Genomic DNA, 17,650 nt, shown 5'->3' on the forward strand with positions numbered 1-17,650 from the left:
CAACAAGTACTTCCTAATTTATTCCTTTCGAGGACACTAGCAGTGTCCTACCTATCTAATCAACCCATTACCATACTACAGAACTCCTCTTCTACCTGAAATTTAGAGATTCAACCCTCTCCTCTCAGAAATACATTGAGAACAAAGAAAGCTTAACTTTGCGAATGCTGATACTGAAGTAGCATTTGGTTCATAAACAATCTGGGGTGAGTGAAGAAACGAATTTCTAAAAATATAAAAATGACCAACCAACAGAACTGATAAAAAAAAGTGAGTTGTATAAAACAGTTACAATCTCATAGGAAGTAACAGCTCCAAGCAATTTCCCCAAATCATATGGTTAACAAGAAAACCCAAATTACCAGACAACTGTATTTCCAATCATGCCTTTAACTTGTCATAGTTGTCACATACACAAGTAACTACAGCAATATACATATACAGCTATAATATGAACGGATCTATAGCATGCTGATTAGAGAGCACTAACACTGGCAAAGGGAAGAAAAGGAACAATGTAAAGACAGGACCTACTCAAATCCCCACCTGCTCAAATCCCGTTTGGTTCAGGTATTTAAGATACAAAACCTGATTTTACAACTCAATAGGGCTTTATCCTTCCTTTGTATCTTTGGCTCCTCCCCCCAACCCCCCCCCCCAAACCTCAACTGCCCACAGGGGAGATGCCCACATTGCCATTTAGCAAGAGAGAGAATTCTGAATGAAGCTCAGTTTGGCTTCCCCTTTTACTCAAGAGTCCTCCTTCTTCATCCTATTCTAAGATAAAAGGTTTTTTATATTCTTCTTAACATTGACAATGAAGAATCCTAAGAACAGGATGTAAACGCAACCAAAGCAAAGTATTTTATATGACAGTCTCATCAATTCCATTTTATTAACATACATGATCAAGGCTTCAACGGTGTTTTCAAAACATGTACTTACTTATTGGAAAGCAAAACGGTGAGGTGAAGGGTAACATCCTCACCGCTGGACACCGTGGGCTTCATTGTCTGAATGTATCGGAGGGCTTGTCTGTGCTCCCCCTGACTCATGAAGGCTTCAATAATCTTTGAGTGTTGCCATGACACAGGTTTTACAGTAGCTGGGTGGAACAGAAGATCCAAGCCACTCTGCAAAGAAAACACAAAAAATGCTACATGCACATAAAATGTGATGCACTTGGACAAAAACACCTAGCCTTTAAAAAGACAGGGGACACTACAGCCACAAACAACAGTTTAAACATAACCTGTCAAGTTCTACTTTAATCCATGGTACATTTTATTTTAAATAAAAGCCTATCAAAAGCCCCATTCTTCTGAGGCTTGGTTGAGATCTGACGTAAAATCTTTCTGCCACCAAGGTCACACATCAATACCAAGTCCTGCCTTCTATGGCAACACACCAAGCGGGTCTCTAACAAAACAATGGCCGAATCTGCACCACTAGTGCACCACTAGTACTTATTTCCTTCTTTAGACCTTGTGGGCCCTGAGGTCCTAAAGTGTTGCATCTTTGTATTCTCATTGCCGATGACACTGCTTGATAAAGGTATCGACTGAACTGAGTCCGTAAATTACTCCAGAAGTAGACTGAGTCGTATCTTTAATATCACAATTAATCCAGCTACGTACTTCTTTCTGAAATTCTAACAGCTGATGAAAGCTTACATTCTCAGCGAACAGACTTACCGCATAGTCATTATGATCTATCAGCCAAAAGCCTTGAATAAGTTTCACCTGGCCCCAAGGAATGGCAAAGGCAGTGGGAAAAGACTCAATGCAAGTATCTGCTTTGTTTGGGAAGGAATACATAATATCGAGCAACAAATAAATGGTCTTTAAAAAAGAGAATTAAGGACAGTAACAAGAAGAAAATCTCCTACATATCTACTTGTATTAGGGATCAAGAGACTACAGCACCAGAGGCTTAAAGAGGCTGCTTTCAGGATTCCGAAAGCCTAAACAGATACCCTGGTGTGGCAGTGTTATTAAATAACTGTGCAGCCAGTTCTAGATGCAAATTCACAAATTCACACTCAGTAGTAAGTACCACTGCAAAAGAGATTAACAAAAGCCCACTTTCCTCATGAAGTCAGTAGCTTATTAGCACTGAAGAAGCAGAGGTACAGACAAAATTCCAGTTATCGGCAAAAGCCAAAGGCTAAAGCAAACACATCATGTAACTTATAATTTATGAATGGAACTACACATTTAAAAAAAAAGATTTTATTCATTTATTTGACAGAGAGAGAGAAGCAAACTCCCCGCTGAGCAAGGAGCCTAATGCAGGACTCGTTCCTAGGACCCTGGAACCATGACCCGAGCCAAAGGCAAACGCTTAATTGACTGAGCCACCCCTCCCTGGACTACACATTTTTAAACTCAGAAACTGACATCAGCACAAAAATACTATTGCAAATAAGACTGGGTTCAGGCCCAAGGCCTAACATAATATTAAACTAACTTATTATGTATTTGTATTGAACACATAAATTAACCTCATTAAGAAAGATCATTTGATGCCTGGGTGGTTCAGTAGGTTAAGCCTCTGCCTTTGGCTCAGGTCATGAGCTCAGGGTCCTGGGATTGAGTCCTGTATCAGCCTCCCTGCTCAGTGAGGAGCCTGCCACTCATGCTTGTGCGCTCTCTCTCTCTCTGACAAATACATAAAATCTTTAAAAAAAACGAAAGAAAGAAAAAGAAGACCATTTGGCCAGCAATGTTTCAGAATTGCTGTTGGTATGTTGGTAACTCTGATGATGTCCAACACACACACACACACACACACACACACACACACACACGAGAATCTGATGACAGCTGTGGATCCTAACCCCAGAAAATTATAACAAAATTCTGCACGCGCGCGCACACACACACACACACACACACGAGAATCTGATGACAGCTGTGGATCCTAACCCCAGAAAATTATAACAAAATTCTACACACACACACACACACACACGAGAATCTGATGACAGCTGTGGATCCTAACCCCAGAAAATTATAACAAAATTCTGCATAGTTTCAGATTTGCCATAGACCATTCGAACCCAAACAACAGACCCTGGGTTAACCTTCCTTTAAAAAAACTGCAAATGTGCAGCTGAGATTGGATTAGACGTTTGAGGTTCCTATTACTCTCAAATTTTATGATGAACGTAATACAGGAATTGACAGTGTTTAAAGGATACAACAGCATGTTTGCTTATTTCAGTGACGTCATCCAATAGGTATATGTCAAGCAGTGCCTGTAAAAGGGATAAAAAATTCAGTGTTTTTTGTATGTTCACTCATTCACAGTTCCTGATTCTCCCAAGCCCGTGCCGGGAGGGAACAATACCCCCAGCAACCGCAGAGTCTTCAGGGGGAGCACGTGGCCAGAAACGTACGTGCAGACTAGATGGAGGGTATTTTCCTGTGCCTCCTTCATCCCGCTTCCACAACCTCTCAACGCCGTCTCCCAATTGAGATACCATTTCGTCAATAATCAGGCAATCGGGGTTCCATTTCCCTCTGCAAAACGGGCAACATTCAGGATTATTCGCCATTCATGTTTATTCCAAACTCTTGTGATCCCCACAATCCAAAGGAGAAGAGAGTTGAGAACAGGACCCCATTTGGCACCACGTGAAGTCCAGTCACCAACAAGAATTAGATGCAGAGGCCTCGGGCTTGGTCGCCAGGAAGCTGGTGCACACAGGTTCCCCGGGGGAGAGCGCGGTCCAGCCGCCAGATGCCTGAGCTTGCTTCTACCACCCAGAGCAAACTGCCCAAGAGCACAGCAGCCAGTCGGGTATAAACACCCAGCAGTTCAGTCAAAGGGCTATGAGTTCCCTTTCACCACCTGAGTCTTCTGACCCAGCGATTCCTTCAAAAACCTATCCCGAGCGCCTGCAGTGGGCAGCAGAACCTGTCCGGACCTGCCTCATCTACAACAGCCCGGTGGGTGGCAGTTCCTCCTTCCTGAGCTTTCCCCCTGACAGTCAGCACCACACCGACCACTCCACCTTTATTTACATGGCCTGCGAGTCTTACGTGACAAGCAGGATTAGAAAAACGTAGCAAAGCCATTCAGGGACACATATCTAGAATTAGATCTAGGAACTAACAGATCTAGGATTTTAAAATATGCTTGATGGGGTACCCGGGTGGCTCAGCTGGGATCACGATCTGAGGGTTGTGAGATGGAGCCCCACGGCGGGCTCTGCACTCAGCAGGGAGTCTGCTTCACAGTCTCTCTCTCCTCCTCCTTCTGCTCAAGTGTGCACTCTCTCTCAAATAAATAAAATCTTTAAAAATTAAATAAATATAATATGCCTAATCAATCTCCCACCTCGGTGCCTAGGCTCCAAGATTATTTCTTCTAAAGGACCGGACCCCAAACTTGCCACATACCAAATTATAGACAGCATGGCCTTCTGAGGACTGATTTCTAGGGGATTCTGACAACACACCTGACGTCCATGTTCGTGAACCACCACTATCAATGTTGCATGCTGTGCTGCAAGCGTCACTCCCACCCGAGGAACAAGGCTATATAATCCCTGCTCTTTGTTCTATTACCTCTGCTTCATTATTTCAAAGGAACCAATGAGAGTAACATTCATGTATATTAAAAAGGAAAAATAAAGGAAATAAGACAAAGAAAACAGGAACACAGTGGTTGAAGGGCCTGAAAAGCAACTGTTAATGGAAAGAACATAAAAAGCCTAACTGAAGGTATGCTTTGTGGCTTTCTGATGAATTGGGAGCCTTTAGTCATTTTCTAAATAAGAATCCTCAGACTCTTAATCTCACAAAACAAACTGAGGGTTGCTGAGGGGAGGGAGGTTGGGAGACGGTAGTGGGGTTATGGACATTGGGGAGGGTATGTGCTATGGTGAGTGCTGTGAAGTGTGTAAACCTGGAGAGTCACAGACCTCTACGTCTGGGGATAAAAATACATTATATGTTCATAAAAATAAATAAGTAAATAAGAGTCCTCAGGGGGTGCCTGGGTGGCTCAGTTGGTTAAAGCCTCTGCCTTCAGCTCAGGTCATGATTCCAGGGTCCTGGGACGGAGCCCTGCATTGGGCTCTCTGCTCAGCGGGGAGCCTGCCTCCCTTCCTCTCTCTCTGCCTGCCTCTCTGCCTACTTGTGATCTCTGTCTGTCAAATAAACAAATAACATCTTTAAAAAGTATAAATAAGAATCCTCAGGAAAAATACATGCTTAAATGACAGAATTTCTTCTAATAAATCAACTGTGGTAACAACTCTTAATTAGGAAATACGAGTAGCCACACTCAAATTATCAAATGAGGTGTAACAGATCTAGGCAAACATGCAAATGTTACAACTATAATAATGCTAGTAACAAATTCTGTCACTTGAGAATTCCACGCATTTCATCTTTCTGTAGCCTCATGAATTCTGTTCTGAGAAAGAGATGACTTCTTACAAAAATAACTTCTAAGAGGTTTTGGAAAATTCTGGAAGGTACCTTGCCAGACGCTCACACTTCTGTCGACGACTGGTGTAGTAGTTCTGAATTACAGGGTAGTTGTAGTACAACCTGGACAACTGCACAGCATCATCTAGAATTTTTTAAGAATCAGGAAAATTAGTAATATTTCCAAAACATCCTAACAATACCTAAGGTCATCCACATTATTTTACTATAACTGCATGATACTGTTTAGTCTGCAGGCTTCCTAAATTTAAGTAATAAATACACATCCCTTTATTAACAGATACACAAACAAGAAAAGAGTCTCTCATAACAGTTGGTAAAAAACAAGGATGTAGGCTTAAAACTCTGGAAAAGCTATTCCAGAGATAATTCCATCCCCTTAATCCTTAATCATTCATATACTTAGAAAGCAAGCAGTATTCACTATTTAGGTAAAAATCACAGAGAATAATGAAAGAGTAAGGTCAACAGCAATTAAGCAAAGGGACAGAAGTGCTTCTCAATAGAATCTAACATGTGCCCTGGAAATGCAGAAAATTAGAGGACTTAGAAGTGTTCTCTACAAGCCAGAGCAAAAGTCAAATCTAATTCTTGGTAGCATACATTAGTTGAAAAGAGGTATTCGACTGATGGCAAATAATCTTGGTTAATACACATATTAAAACAACTCTTAATGGAAGAGGGATGGTGGAAAAAAGGCAACCCGAAAATGAGAACCCCTCAAATGACAGAGATTTCAGAAAGTCTCCAGTAATATCCGCAGCTGAAGTCCGTGTTTTACCTGAGCCCTCGGGTAAGAGCCCCGAGTGACAGAACCAGAGCACCGCCTGCGTGTACTGGCTGATGAGCCGCGTGATCAGGCACTTCTTGTGCAAGTCCATGAGGCCTGCGGAGACAAACACCAGCCGTGTAACGTGCAGTGCTTCAACCGTGTGGAGAATCAAGACCCTGCCCAGTTCTCAAAACTTTTAACAGCGTATGTGGATTCTTCAATATACTTAGCTTGAACAGAAAATCTCCACAATGCTAAAGGGGATGACTCACTAAGTAGACATCTAAGCTACATGAGCTTCCGCCTATGCTGCATTTCCAAGTCAAACGCAGCCAGTAACACAGACCAGCACAGGGATATTCCTGTAGGTTGTTCAAACCGGGCCTTTACGTGAAACTGGCTATTTGTTTAAATGGCAAAACAAAGACAAACATTTACAATGACCTCTGTGAATAAAAACTTACATATAATTGAAGAATTTGAAACTCTACTGGAAGTACGTACGCTACCTTAACAGTAAGTTTAACCCGCAGATTTCCCAAGCATGTTTAAGCATGGGCTCAGGGCACATCTAGTAATAGTCTGCAGTTTCCATTTAAGAAATAAAAATAAAATAAGTCTCTTCGTACTTTGCACAATGATGCATCTAAGACAAGGAAGACAAGGAAGTTTATTTTTCCTTGAAGTAAAATTTAAACAAAAACTCATTTATACGAGACAAAGAGCACACCTCTCTCCGTGATCTCCTGGGCCTCTGTGGTGAAACAATTTAAGACGGAATTAAGGTTGCTGAGAAGCAAGTGGCACTGCTGGAGAGCCTGTATGGTCTGTGGGTCGATGAAACGACACGAGCCATCAAATAATGGTATGCCTTTCCAGGAGAAAATACCAGATTAGTTCTGACACAATAAATCCGAGTTAGTTAAAATCATAAAGGCAAGATTTCTCAAACTCCTATTAACTACAGAGTTAGACTACACATTATGAGACTTTGAAATGGCAAATAACCTTAAGAAACCCCGAAGGGACAAATATAAATTCCTAGTTTTTTAAGATGCAGAACAAGGAACAAGCAATGTGAGCAGAGGAAGGGGACACAGAGTCAACTTCAGACTGACTAGAAATAAGTCTATTCGTTAAATGCTTCCCCCTCAAGTAAAAATCTTTCCTATCAGATCTTTTACATGCCACATTGTTTTGTGATTATTTTATAAGAGCACTTTTCCATCTCCAGTGCTCCAAAGTGAGACATTAAGACTCAGATAAAGACATAATAAAACTACGTGCTTGTTATAATTCACTGTAGACTTGGTTGTCCTTTCATTTTAAACTCAACAATGAATTTTCAAATCCTTTTGTGGGGAAAAAATGGGTATTTTAGTTGCTACTGATTACATGTTTTAGTTAAGATTTAATCACATTAATATTTACTGGGTAACTGGAAACTAGAAAACATCTTAATTAGAAATCCTTCCTCAAATCAAATTGATTTGCTTCACTTCCCATACATTTAAAATACTATGCTTTGTGTTTTTATTACATTTAGGTTTTTAAAAGAACTCCATTAACCAGTAATGCAGCTCAAGGCAGCAATAATGGCTGAGTTACCATGTTCAAACCTGATGTACCAGATTATGCTCAAAGTGTAATAAAGGCATATAATTTATGAACCAATCTGAATTTTTTTCTTTTCTTACATGAATTACATAACCCAGTCCTGAATATATTTTCCACTCAAAAAAATACATTTTGTGGCCCTAACTCTGAATTACCAGGTGTTTGCTCCTGACTTTAACTAAGTGATTAAATATTTAATAACTATTCAAATAATTTATTCAATTATTTAAGTATTTATAATTATTTCATATTTATGTTTTGTAAGTATGACCTAAAAATACTAAAGAACCCCATGTCTCTAACAGTAGATTCTCTACTAAAAATAACTTAACTAAAAAGTCCATTTAATTCATTCATCATTGATACAATGATAGAAATAACAAAAATATATACTTCTAATTAAACTTAAATTATACTTTCATGTACAGGGCAATCACATTATTTTTGTACATAATGGGTTTCTGATATTTATAGGACACCTCAAAACTCAGATTAACGACAGATGAATGAATAAGCCTGACAAGAAGAAAAATTACTGCAAATGACTGATAACGTCACCTGCTAGCAGAAGACAGAGGTGATGAGTTTTTGCCCTCCTCTTTTTTTTTTTTTAAGAATATATATTTTTAAAGATTTTATTTAATTATTTGACAAAGATCACAAGTAGGCAGAGAGGCAGGCAGAGAGAGAAGAGGAAGCAGGCTCCCTGCCGAGCAGAGAGCCCGATATGGGGCTCGATCCCAGGACCCTGGGATCATGACCTGAGCTGAAGGCAGAGGCTTAACCCACTGAGCCATCCAGGTGCCCCTTTTGCCCTCCTCTTTAGCTTTTTTTTGGTTATAAATATTTTGAACAGAAAATGAGTAAGAAGGGAACCTTCTGAGGTCAACTGGCATACCCCCCTGACTCCATCATCCGCAAACTTCATACTTTAATCTCTTAAGATCAAAGAAAATGTCCAACTCTGAAAGTTGGTATTATAGGCATGTTAACACATTGCCAGTTTAACAATCGATTGCAAAGTCTTGCTCAAGAAAGAATTTCGTCGGGGCACCTGACTGGCTCAGTGGTGGAGCATGTGACTCTTCAACTTGAAATTTTAAGTTCGAGCCCCATGCTGGGTGCAGAAATTATTTAAAAATAAAATGTTTAAAAACAAACATAAAAATAATACTAATTTTGCCACCCTACTATTAAAAGAAAAGTTTTCCTCTGAGACTTCTTTAAAGAGTTTACAACTTCAGGGACGCCTGGGTGGCTCAGTCAGTTAATCATCTGCCTTCAGCTCAGGTCATGATCACAGGGTCCTGGGATGGAGTTCCGATTTGGGCTCCCCGATCCACAGGAAGCCTGGTTCTCCCTCTCCCTCTGCCTGCTGCCCCTTCCCCCGACGTGTGCTGTCTCTCAAATAAATTAATAAAATCTTAAAAAAAAAAAAAGTTTACAACTTCAAAATGATTAAAAATGATGACTGTCATGTACTTAAAACACAAATCGAGGTTAATATTTTAATATAATACTTACACAGTCTGTCAAATTCCTCTTTTGTAAAAACCACTTTATTCCACGTCCACTCAAGAACAAAGCGAAGATTGGCCGCAGAATTTGGTTGTTCTTATTAGTAAATATCCATGGAAAAAAATAAAGGATTATTAATTACAAACAAAAAATCAGTAGCTCCAGTGGGGAACCCTGACCAAGACCACACTGATCAAGTGAGCAGTGGGAACGTCAATACTAACAAACTGGTACGAAACACAGCAAAGAGCACACTGTTTTACGCAGTGCTGCTGTGAAGAATGTCAACTCTGAATCTAATCAGGAGGAAAGCTTAAGAACACACACTCAAAGACTGTCTGCAAATTGATAGGCTTATCTTTAAAAAAAAAAAAAAAGCCAATTTTTTGAAAGATAAAGGCCTGGGAATTATATGAGATTAAGAGACATTAAAAGGACATAAAAACTAAATACAAAGTATATGCTGGATTCCATTTTGGATTCTCTATCCCTATAAATGCTATCAAGGACGTTACTGGCACAATTAGTAACATTCCAGTAATGTTTGGGGATCAGATAACAGCATGTATCAATGTTTTTCTGAATTTTGTAAGTATAAAGTGGTTTTGGAATGAATGTTCTTGGTCTTGGAAATAATATTGAATTACTTACAAGAAGAGAAATGTTGATACCTTCAACTTATTCTCGAATGACTCAATAAAAAAATAAAGGGGGTGTAGCATGTGTGTTTTTAAAAGAGAAGGATACACAGCAACTGGGATGAATCCCGGAGAATTTTGCTGAAGAGTCAATCCCAAAGTTACATATTGTATAATGTCATTTCTAAACATTTTTGAAATGTCAAAATTATAGAAATAGAGAATAGACTGGTGGCTCCCTGGGATTATGCGTAGGGGGACATAGGTGTGGCTATAAAAAGGACAACATGGGGGTCGTGACTGGGATACTGTACCAGAAGCTTACCAGATCTTGCAGAGGGAAGGTGATGATAAAGGGTAACACAGGATCTCTGTACACAATGTCTTAAAATAGCAATGTGAATCTAATTAGCTCAAAATAAAGTTTAACTAAACCCCTAAATTAATTATTTAAAAAATTTTAAATATAAAAGTGATTTTTTTATTTGTTAAAAACCATAATCTTACCTTCTTTTGTCCACTTTTTGATACATCCAGTCAGAAGTCCCAGGCAACTTGTGTGGATTGCTGCTGACAAGATAGCTTCTAACTGTTCTTCCTGAACCATGCATTTAAAAAAAGGAAAAAGAGTAAGAAATGAGGGTAGAAGATATCTGATCACAGTCTCAGAGATAGCAAGTTCTATAAAAATACAAACACTTAGGGACACCTGTGTGGCTCCGTTGGGTTAAGTGTCCAACTGTTGGTTTTGGCTCAGGTCATGATGTCAGCATCCTGGGATTGAGCCCTGTGTGGGGCTCCATGCTCAGCAGAGAGTCTGCTTGAGGTTCTCTCTCTCCCCCTCCCCCACAGGCATTCTCTTTAAAACCAATTAATAAATTTTAAAAATACAAATATTTAAGGAGTTAAAAACTCATGACTCTCTAGGCGGCTATAAACACAAAGGCAGTGAGAGGCACTGGTGGCCACGTGGAGTAACTGGAATCCTTGTACACTGATGGTGGGAATGGAAAATGGTAGCCACTCTGGGAAACTTAAATACTGAGTTACCTCATGACCCAGCAACTCCATACCCAAGAGAAATGAAAACACAAGCCCACATCAAAACTATACATGGAACAACATCATTCATAATAGTCCCAAACTGGAAACAAACCAAATGCCCCCCAACCGAAGAATGGGTGAACGAATGGGATGAGGGGCTGATGCATATACCACACAGATGAACTGTAAGTAACAAGCAGCCTATGAAGACAGAAAGCAGAGTGGTTTGAAAGCTGGGAAATGGGGGGAGAACATGGGGGTTTTGTGGGGGTGAGAAAAATGTTCTCAAACTGAATGTGGAGACAGGTGCACAATTCCATGGATTTACTAAAAATCACTGTAAGCAGGTAACTATAAGATATAGCTGTGTCTTAACAAGCCTTATTTAAAATCATCATAAATCACGCTGAATATTAAAGAAACGTATGAATTTCATTCATTAGAACAAGAAACTTTTTTAAAAGAACTGAATGAAAAAACAGATGAGTCGAACAGGAACAGAGGGGCTTAACTATGATAAAGACTCCCTCAAAATGAAGAAAAGCATGATTCTAAATGGAGACTCAGTAAAGCAATTTACATTAACATTGGGGACAAAACAAGAATGTCTGCTGGTACCACTGTTTTTCCAAAGTTTGTAGAGGTTCTACCAAACGCTGTGAGAAGATAAACAAAAATGGAAAAAGTAGAAGCCCGTATTTGCTGATGACTCCAGACCTTGAAAATCTAATAAGAGATTCTGATTTGATAAATAGATATTAAGTGAATACACAAAAACCAACTGCATTTTTTTTTAGGTCTTTTGAAAGGTATCTTTTGTTTTTAATTTTTTAATTTTTTATAGACATATATTTTTATCCCCAGGGGTACAGGTCTGTGAATCGCCAGGTTTACACACTTCACAGCACTCACCAAAGCACATACCCTCTCCTCAATGTCCATAACCCCATCTCCCTTCTCCCAACCCCCTTACCCCCAAGCAACCCTCAGTTTGTTTTGTGAGATTAAGAGTCACTTGGTTTGTCTCCCTCCCAATCCCATCTTGTTTCATTTATTCTTCTCCTACCCACTTAAGCCCCTATGTTGCATCACCATTTCCTCATACCAGAGAGATCATATGATAGTTGTCTTTCTCTGCTTGACTTATTTCGCTAAGCATGATTCGCTCTAGTTCCATCCATGTTGTCACAAATGGCAAGATTTCATTTCTTTTGATGGCTGCATAGTATTCCATTTGTATATAGACCACATCTTCTTGATCCATTCATCTTTCCATAGTTTGGCTATTGTGGACATTGCTGCTATAAACATTCGGGTGCACCTGCCCCTTTGGATCACTATGTTTGTATCTTTAGGGTAAATACCCAGTAGTGCAATTGGTGGGTCATAGGGCAGTTCTATTTTCAACATTTTGAGGAACCTCCATGCTGTTTTCTAGAGTGGTTGCACCAGCTTGCATTCCCACCAACAGTGTGAGGGTTCCCCTTTCTCCACATCCTTGCCAGCATCTGTCATTTCCTGACTTGTTGATTTTAGCCATTCTGACTGGTGTGAGGTGATATCTCATTGTGGTTTTGATTTGTATTTCCCCAATGCCGAGTGATATGGAGCACTTTTTCATGTGTCTGTTGGCCATCTGGATGTCTTCTTTGCAGAAATGTCTGTTCATGTCCTCTGCCCATTTCTTGATTGGATTATTTGTTTTTTGGGTGTTGAGTTTGCTAAGTTCTTTATAGATTTTGGACACTAGTCCTTTATCTGATATGTCATTTGCAAATATCTTCTCCCATTCTGTCAGTTGTCTTTTGATTTTGTTAACTGTTTCCTTTGCTGTGCAAAAGCTTTTGATCTTGATGAAATCCCAATAGTTCATTTTTGCCCTTGCTTCCCTTACCTTTGGCGATGTTCCTAGGAAGATGTTGCTGTGGCTGAGGTCGAAGAGGTTGCTGCCTGTGTTCTCCTCAAGGATTTTGACGGATTCCTTTCTCACACAGAGGTCCTTGAGTCTTTTTTGTGTGTGGTGTAAGGAAATGGTCCAATTTCATTTTTCTGCCATGTGGCTGTCCAATTTTCCCAACACCATTTATTGAAGAGGCTGTCTTTTTTTCCATTGGACATTCTTTCCTGCTTTGTCGAAGATTAGTTGACCATAGAGTTGAGGGTCTATTTCTGGGCTCTCTATTCTGTTCCATTATCTATGTGTCTGTTTTTGTGCCAGTACCATGCTGTCTTGATGATGACATCTTTGTAATAGAGCTTGAAGTCTGGAATTGTGATGCCACCAACTTTGGCTTTCTTTTTTCAATATCCCTTTGGCTATTCAAGGTCTTTTCTGGTTCCATATAAATTTTAGAATTATTTGTTCCATTTCTTTGAAAAAGATGGATGGTACTTTGATAGGAATTGCATTAAATGTGTAGATTGCTTTAGGTAGCATAGACATTTTCACAATATTTATTCTTCCAATCCAGGAGCATGGAACATTTTTCCATTTTTTTGTGTCTTCCTCAATTTCTTTCATGAGTACTTTATAGTTTTCTGAGTATAGATTCTGTGCCTCTCTGGTTAGGTTTATTCCTAGGTATCTTATGGTTTTGGGTGCAATTGTAAATGGGACTGACTCCTTAATTTCTCTTTCTTCTGTCTTGTTGTTGATGTAGAAAAATGCAACTGATTTCTGTGCATTGATTTTATATCCTGACACTTTACTGAATTGCTGTACAAGTTCTAGCCGTTTTGGACTGGAGCCTTTTGGGTTTTCCACATATATTATCATATCATCTGCGAAGAGTAATAATTTGACTTCTTCTTTGCCGATTTGGATGCCTTTAATTTCCTTTTGTTGTCTGATTGCTGAGGCTAGGACTTCTAGTACTATGTTGAATAGCAGTGGTGATAATGGACATCCCTGCTGTGTTCCTGTCCTTAGTGGAAAAGCTTTCAGTTTTTCTCCATTGAGAATGATATTTGCGGTGGGTTTTTCATAGATGGCTTTGATGATATTGAGGTATGTGCCCTCTATCCCTACACTTTGAAGAGCTTTGATCAGGAAGGGATGCTGTACTTTGTCAAATGCTTTTTCAGCATCTATTGAGAGTATCATATGGTTCTTGTTCTTTCTTTTATTGATGTGTTGTATCACATTGACTGATTTGCGGATCCAACTGCATTTTTATGTACCAGCAATAACCACCCAGAATTTAATAGAGGAAAAACGTTCTAGTCACAAGCAGCACAACTATGGAGCACTTAAGAGATAAAAGCACAAGAGACACCTGTAAGAACTGAAAAGAACTATAAGATCTTGTTGAGATAGAAAACCAACCCTGAATAAATGAGAAAATAGACCATTTAAGACTTAGATGAAATGATGATAAAAATATTCTCTCCAAAATTAATACATGACTATAACAAATTTTCAAGAAGAGTTCCAATGGGAGTGCTGGATAAAATCATGTTGTAATTAATACAAAAGAACAAATGCCTATGAATTGACAATTATAGGGAAAAAAGAGCCACATCAGCAAATATTAGAGCAGTATATTAAAATGGCATAGAAATAGATCAGATTAATGGGACATAATAAAAAACCCAGAAACAGAACCCAGTACACAGACAGAGGAAATCAAATAAATGTGGTATCTCAGTAGTTTGACAAAAGGACATTCTGTGCTCTGTTTTGTAAGGGGTGTAGCACAGCTGTACTCATCCTCATCCAGGAGAAAGAAAAGCAACCTTTACCTGATGAACACAGATGAACTAAGCCTTAAATGGTAATGAAGCATTGATTAGCAAGGTTTTTTAAGCCAGGAGCATTTGATTACAAAAATATTAATTTGTATGTAGCAAAAGATACCATAAAAGAAATCAAGAGGGAAAAGACCCAATAAAACAAGGGTAAAACTTGCAAATAATGTAATTAACAGAACACTGACCACCCAATGAAAATATGAAATTGCATCTGTATCATCCTTTTCCCGATATGAAGAAGGGATACAAAGAGAGTCATGAAAGAAAAGTATACATAAAATCCATGCACCATGTATACAAACAAATGATTATGAAGGGGACACTGACAAGACCACCACCCAGGTTTAGACTGAGAATATGTGGCAGTAACCTGGAAGCTGTGTCTGCTTGGACCTGACCAAAAACAAATCCCACCCACCTCTCTCATCTCCCATGGCAACCACGACCCCTTTCCTGCCTTCTGAAGTCATCATGTTCTTGCTTTTCTTTTTGTTTTAGCTCTACATGTGCATTGCTAAACAATGTAATTTACTTTGACCTGTTCTGGGAATGGAGTTTTAAAAAAAGGGCACACGAAGGATGGTTAACAAAATGCCAATAGTTACATGCCTCAATACCCTATAGCGATTTTCTAAATCCAAACTATTCATGTATTATTTATGTAATTGGGGGAAAAAAACCCAAGTGGGGTGGATACCAGATTTTAATCACGGAAAACATTAAATGCTGTTTTATTCACGTGGCTGAATTACAAGTTATTTTTCACGTTTAAGGTATTACTGCTTTAACTAAATTTGACAGTGTATAATCAGGAAAAAAAAAGAATCTGTATCAAGTTCCCTAAAGTGAGAAAGTTAAATGGAGCTCTTGGGAGTGCTCAAGGCCTGAAGATGATGAGCCGTGAGTTCTCTGCGGTCAGGAAGCTGGAGCACTGGGCCGGAAAGTAAGTTCCAGTTCCTGACAGTAGGGTGGGCAGGGCCACTGGGGCCGAAGTTCTGGGAGGAAACCACTCTGAATCTGGTGCTTTTTCTCCTTGTCTTCTTGAGGGCAGCTGAATGGACACTATAAAACAGAGTACTATGAACGAAAGACTGAGCAAAGGTGTTCCCTGAATGCATATGGTTGGAAATCAACCGCCCAGAGTGTGATGATGCCGTTTTATCAAACAAAGCCCTCAAGAGTATTCTTGGGCCATTAGACAGAAAGAATAGATATCTTCTGCACAATATATTAGCAATTCTCCCATAACTCTGATCAAGTAGATGGGTTAAAAAAGACCATTTATTACTCACAACAGACAAAAGCAACCTTATAAACTGCTTTAGCCTTTCCTGAAAAAAAGAAAATTCTTGTTACCTATGGATAAAGATGGAACATCACACACAGCCATTTACTTGCTGCCTTGGTATCATCACCAGACCCCAGTGAGTGATCAGTAGTAAATAGCAGAGAAAGGTATCAATCAACGAGGGCAAAGAAAAGAGAAGGCATCATGGGGTGAGACAGCTCAACAAGATCCATGAATGGCAGTCATGAGGAAAGGTGATGAACTCAGCAGTGTGAGGGAAATCGCATCCTTAGGTCCTCACAGACGGGAGCTACAGATGAGAATCTAGTCAAGTTAGCTCTCTGAGCCCTCAGGCTAAGTCCGTGGAGAGTCCAGGTACAGAGGAGGGGGTGGGCAAGAGTGGTCAGACCTGGGCTAAAAATAAGCAACCGGTGGACACTTAGTCTATGGAACAGCCAGCCATACCCCCTTAGGACCCTGCAATGAAGAACCATGGACACATGCATCACAGATCTTTGGGAAAATGGAATGGCTCCCCCAAAGTGTGGCCTTGCTCCACTGAAATGGTGCATGTCCCATCTACTATTCTCAAGAAAAGGATTCCTCTCCATGAACTATACCATTGCAAAATACAGTGTATCATCTGTTACTGACCCACTTTACATATGAACAGATGACGGCCACCAAATGCATAAGGAGAGCCCCTGCCATCAAAGAGACTAGACGAAGAAACTAGACTGCAGAGGAAACAGAGCCAGTGCAAAAATCAAGAAAGACTGTGAACACACACGGGCAGCAGCTAGTCATCCATAAAACAGAATACTAGAAACAAAAGACTGATCAAAGAAAAAGTACTCACAGAAATTTTATATGAGGGTCAAATTTTTAAAAAGCTGATGGGAAGCCAGGTAGATGATGAAGAAATCTCCCCCAAAACAGAACCAGAGACAAAGGCGACAAATTAGTGGGCAATGAAGTAATCCGACAGAAGATCAGACCCTTCGTCTAAAGGAGCACCACAAAAAAGCAAAAACTAACTGGAAGAAAAAATTAAGCTTGTGTGAGACTAGGCAAGGTGTTTGTGTTTTTTTTTTTTTTAAGGCCACTTAGAAACTCCAGGAAAAAACAAGCTATGTAGTAAGAACATTAACATCGACCATGATCACGACATGACCACATGGTTAATATTTACATAGGTACCAAACTATAAAAGGAGAGGAAGGAGGGAGGAATCTCCCAGTGATAATGGTATCGAATATTTCACTTATTCCATGAAATTAAGTATTAAAATCCAACCGTAAATGTTAAACCATGAGTGGCAGTATTTATATCCCATGGGTGTTTAAAAGGCTCTTTTTCCAGCAATTCATAGTTACATATCTGTAATTTTTAAAAAGATTTTATTTATCTGACAGACAGAGATCACAGGTAGGCAGAGAGGCAGGCAGAGAGAGAGAGGAGGAAGCAGGCCCCTCGCTGAGCAGAGCCCGACATGGGGCTCAATCCCAGGACCCCGGGAACATGATCCGAGCCAAAGGCAGAGGCTTTAATCCACTGAGCC

At 39.7% G+C, this 17,650-nt stretch overlaps 1 protein-coding gene across 6 annotated transcripts in view; it reads right to left on the reverse strand.

Annotated features, from left to right (window-relative positions):
- AHCTF1 (AT-hook containing transcription factor 1) overlaps window positions 1–17,650 on the reverse strand; it is an 82,249-nt gene that overhangs the window by 28,082 nt on the left and 36,517 nt on the right. For all 6 annotated transcript variants that reach the window (XM_059147007.1, XM_059147006.1, XM_059147005.1 and 3 more), the window contains 9 exons: window positions 10,515–10,605; window positions 9,376–9,465; window positions 6,965–7,105; window positions 6,244–6,348; window positions 5,493–5,586; window positions 3,401–3,524; window positions 3,203–3,259; window positions 1,695–1,841; window positions 946–1,133 (listed from right to left, as the gene is read on the reverse strand). In XM_059147007.1, the coding sequence (XP_059002990.1) occupies window positions 946–1,133; window positions 1,695–1,841; window positions 3,203–3,259; window positions 3,401–3,524; window positions 5,493–5,586; window positions 6,244–6,348; window positions 6,965–7,105; window positions 9,376–9,465; window positions 10,515–10,605 (1,037 nt within the window). The remainder of the gene's footprint in view (window positions 1–945; window positions 1,134–1,694; window positions 1,842–3,202; window positions 3,260–3,400; window positions 3,525–5,492; window positions 5,587–6,243; window positions 6,349–6,964; window positions 7,106–9,375; window positions 9,466–10,514; window positions 10,606–17,650) is intronic.

This window comes from Mustela lutreola, chromosome 14, assembly GCF_030435805.1.
Source record: "Mustela lutreola isolate mMusLut2 chromosome 14, mMusLut2.pri, whole genome shotgun sequence".
Taxonomy (NCBI): domain Eukaryota; kingdom Metazoa; phylum Chordata; class Mammalia; order Carnivora; family Mustelidae; genus Mustela; species Mustela lutreola.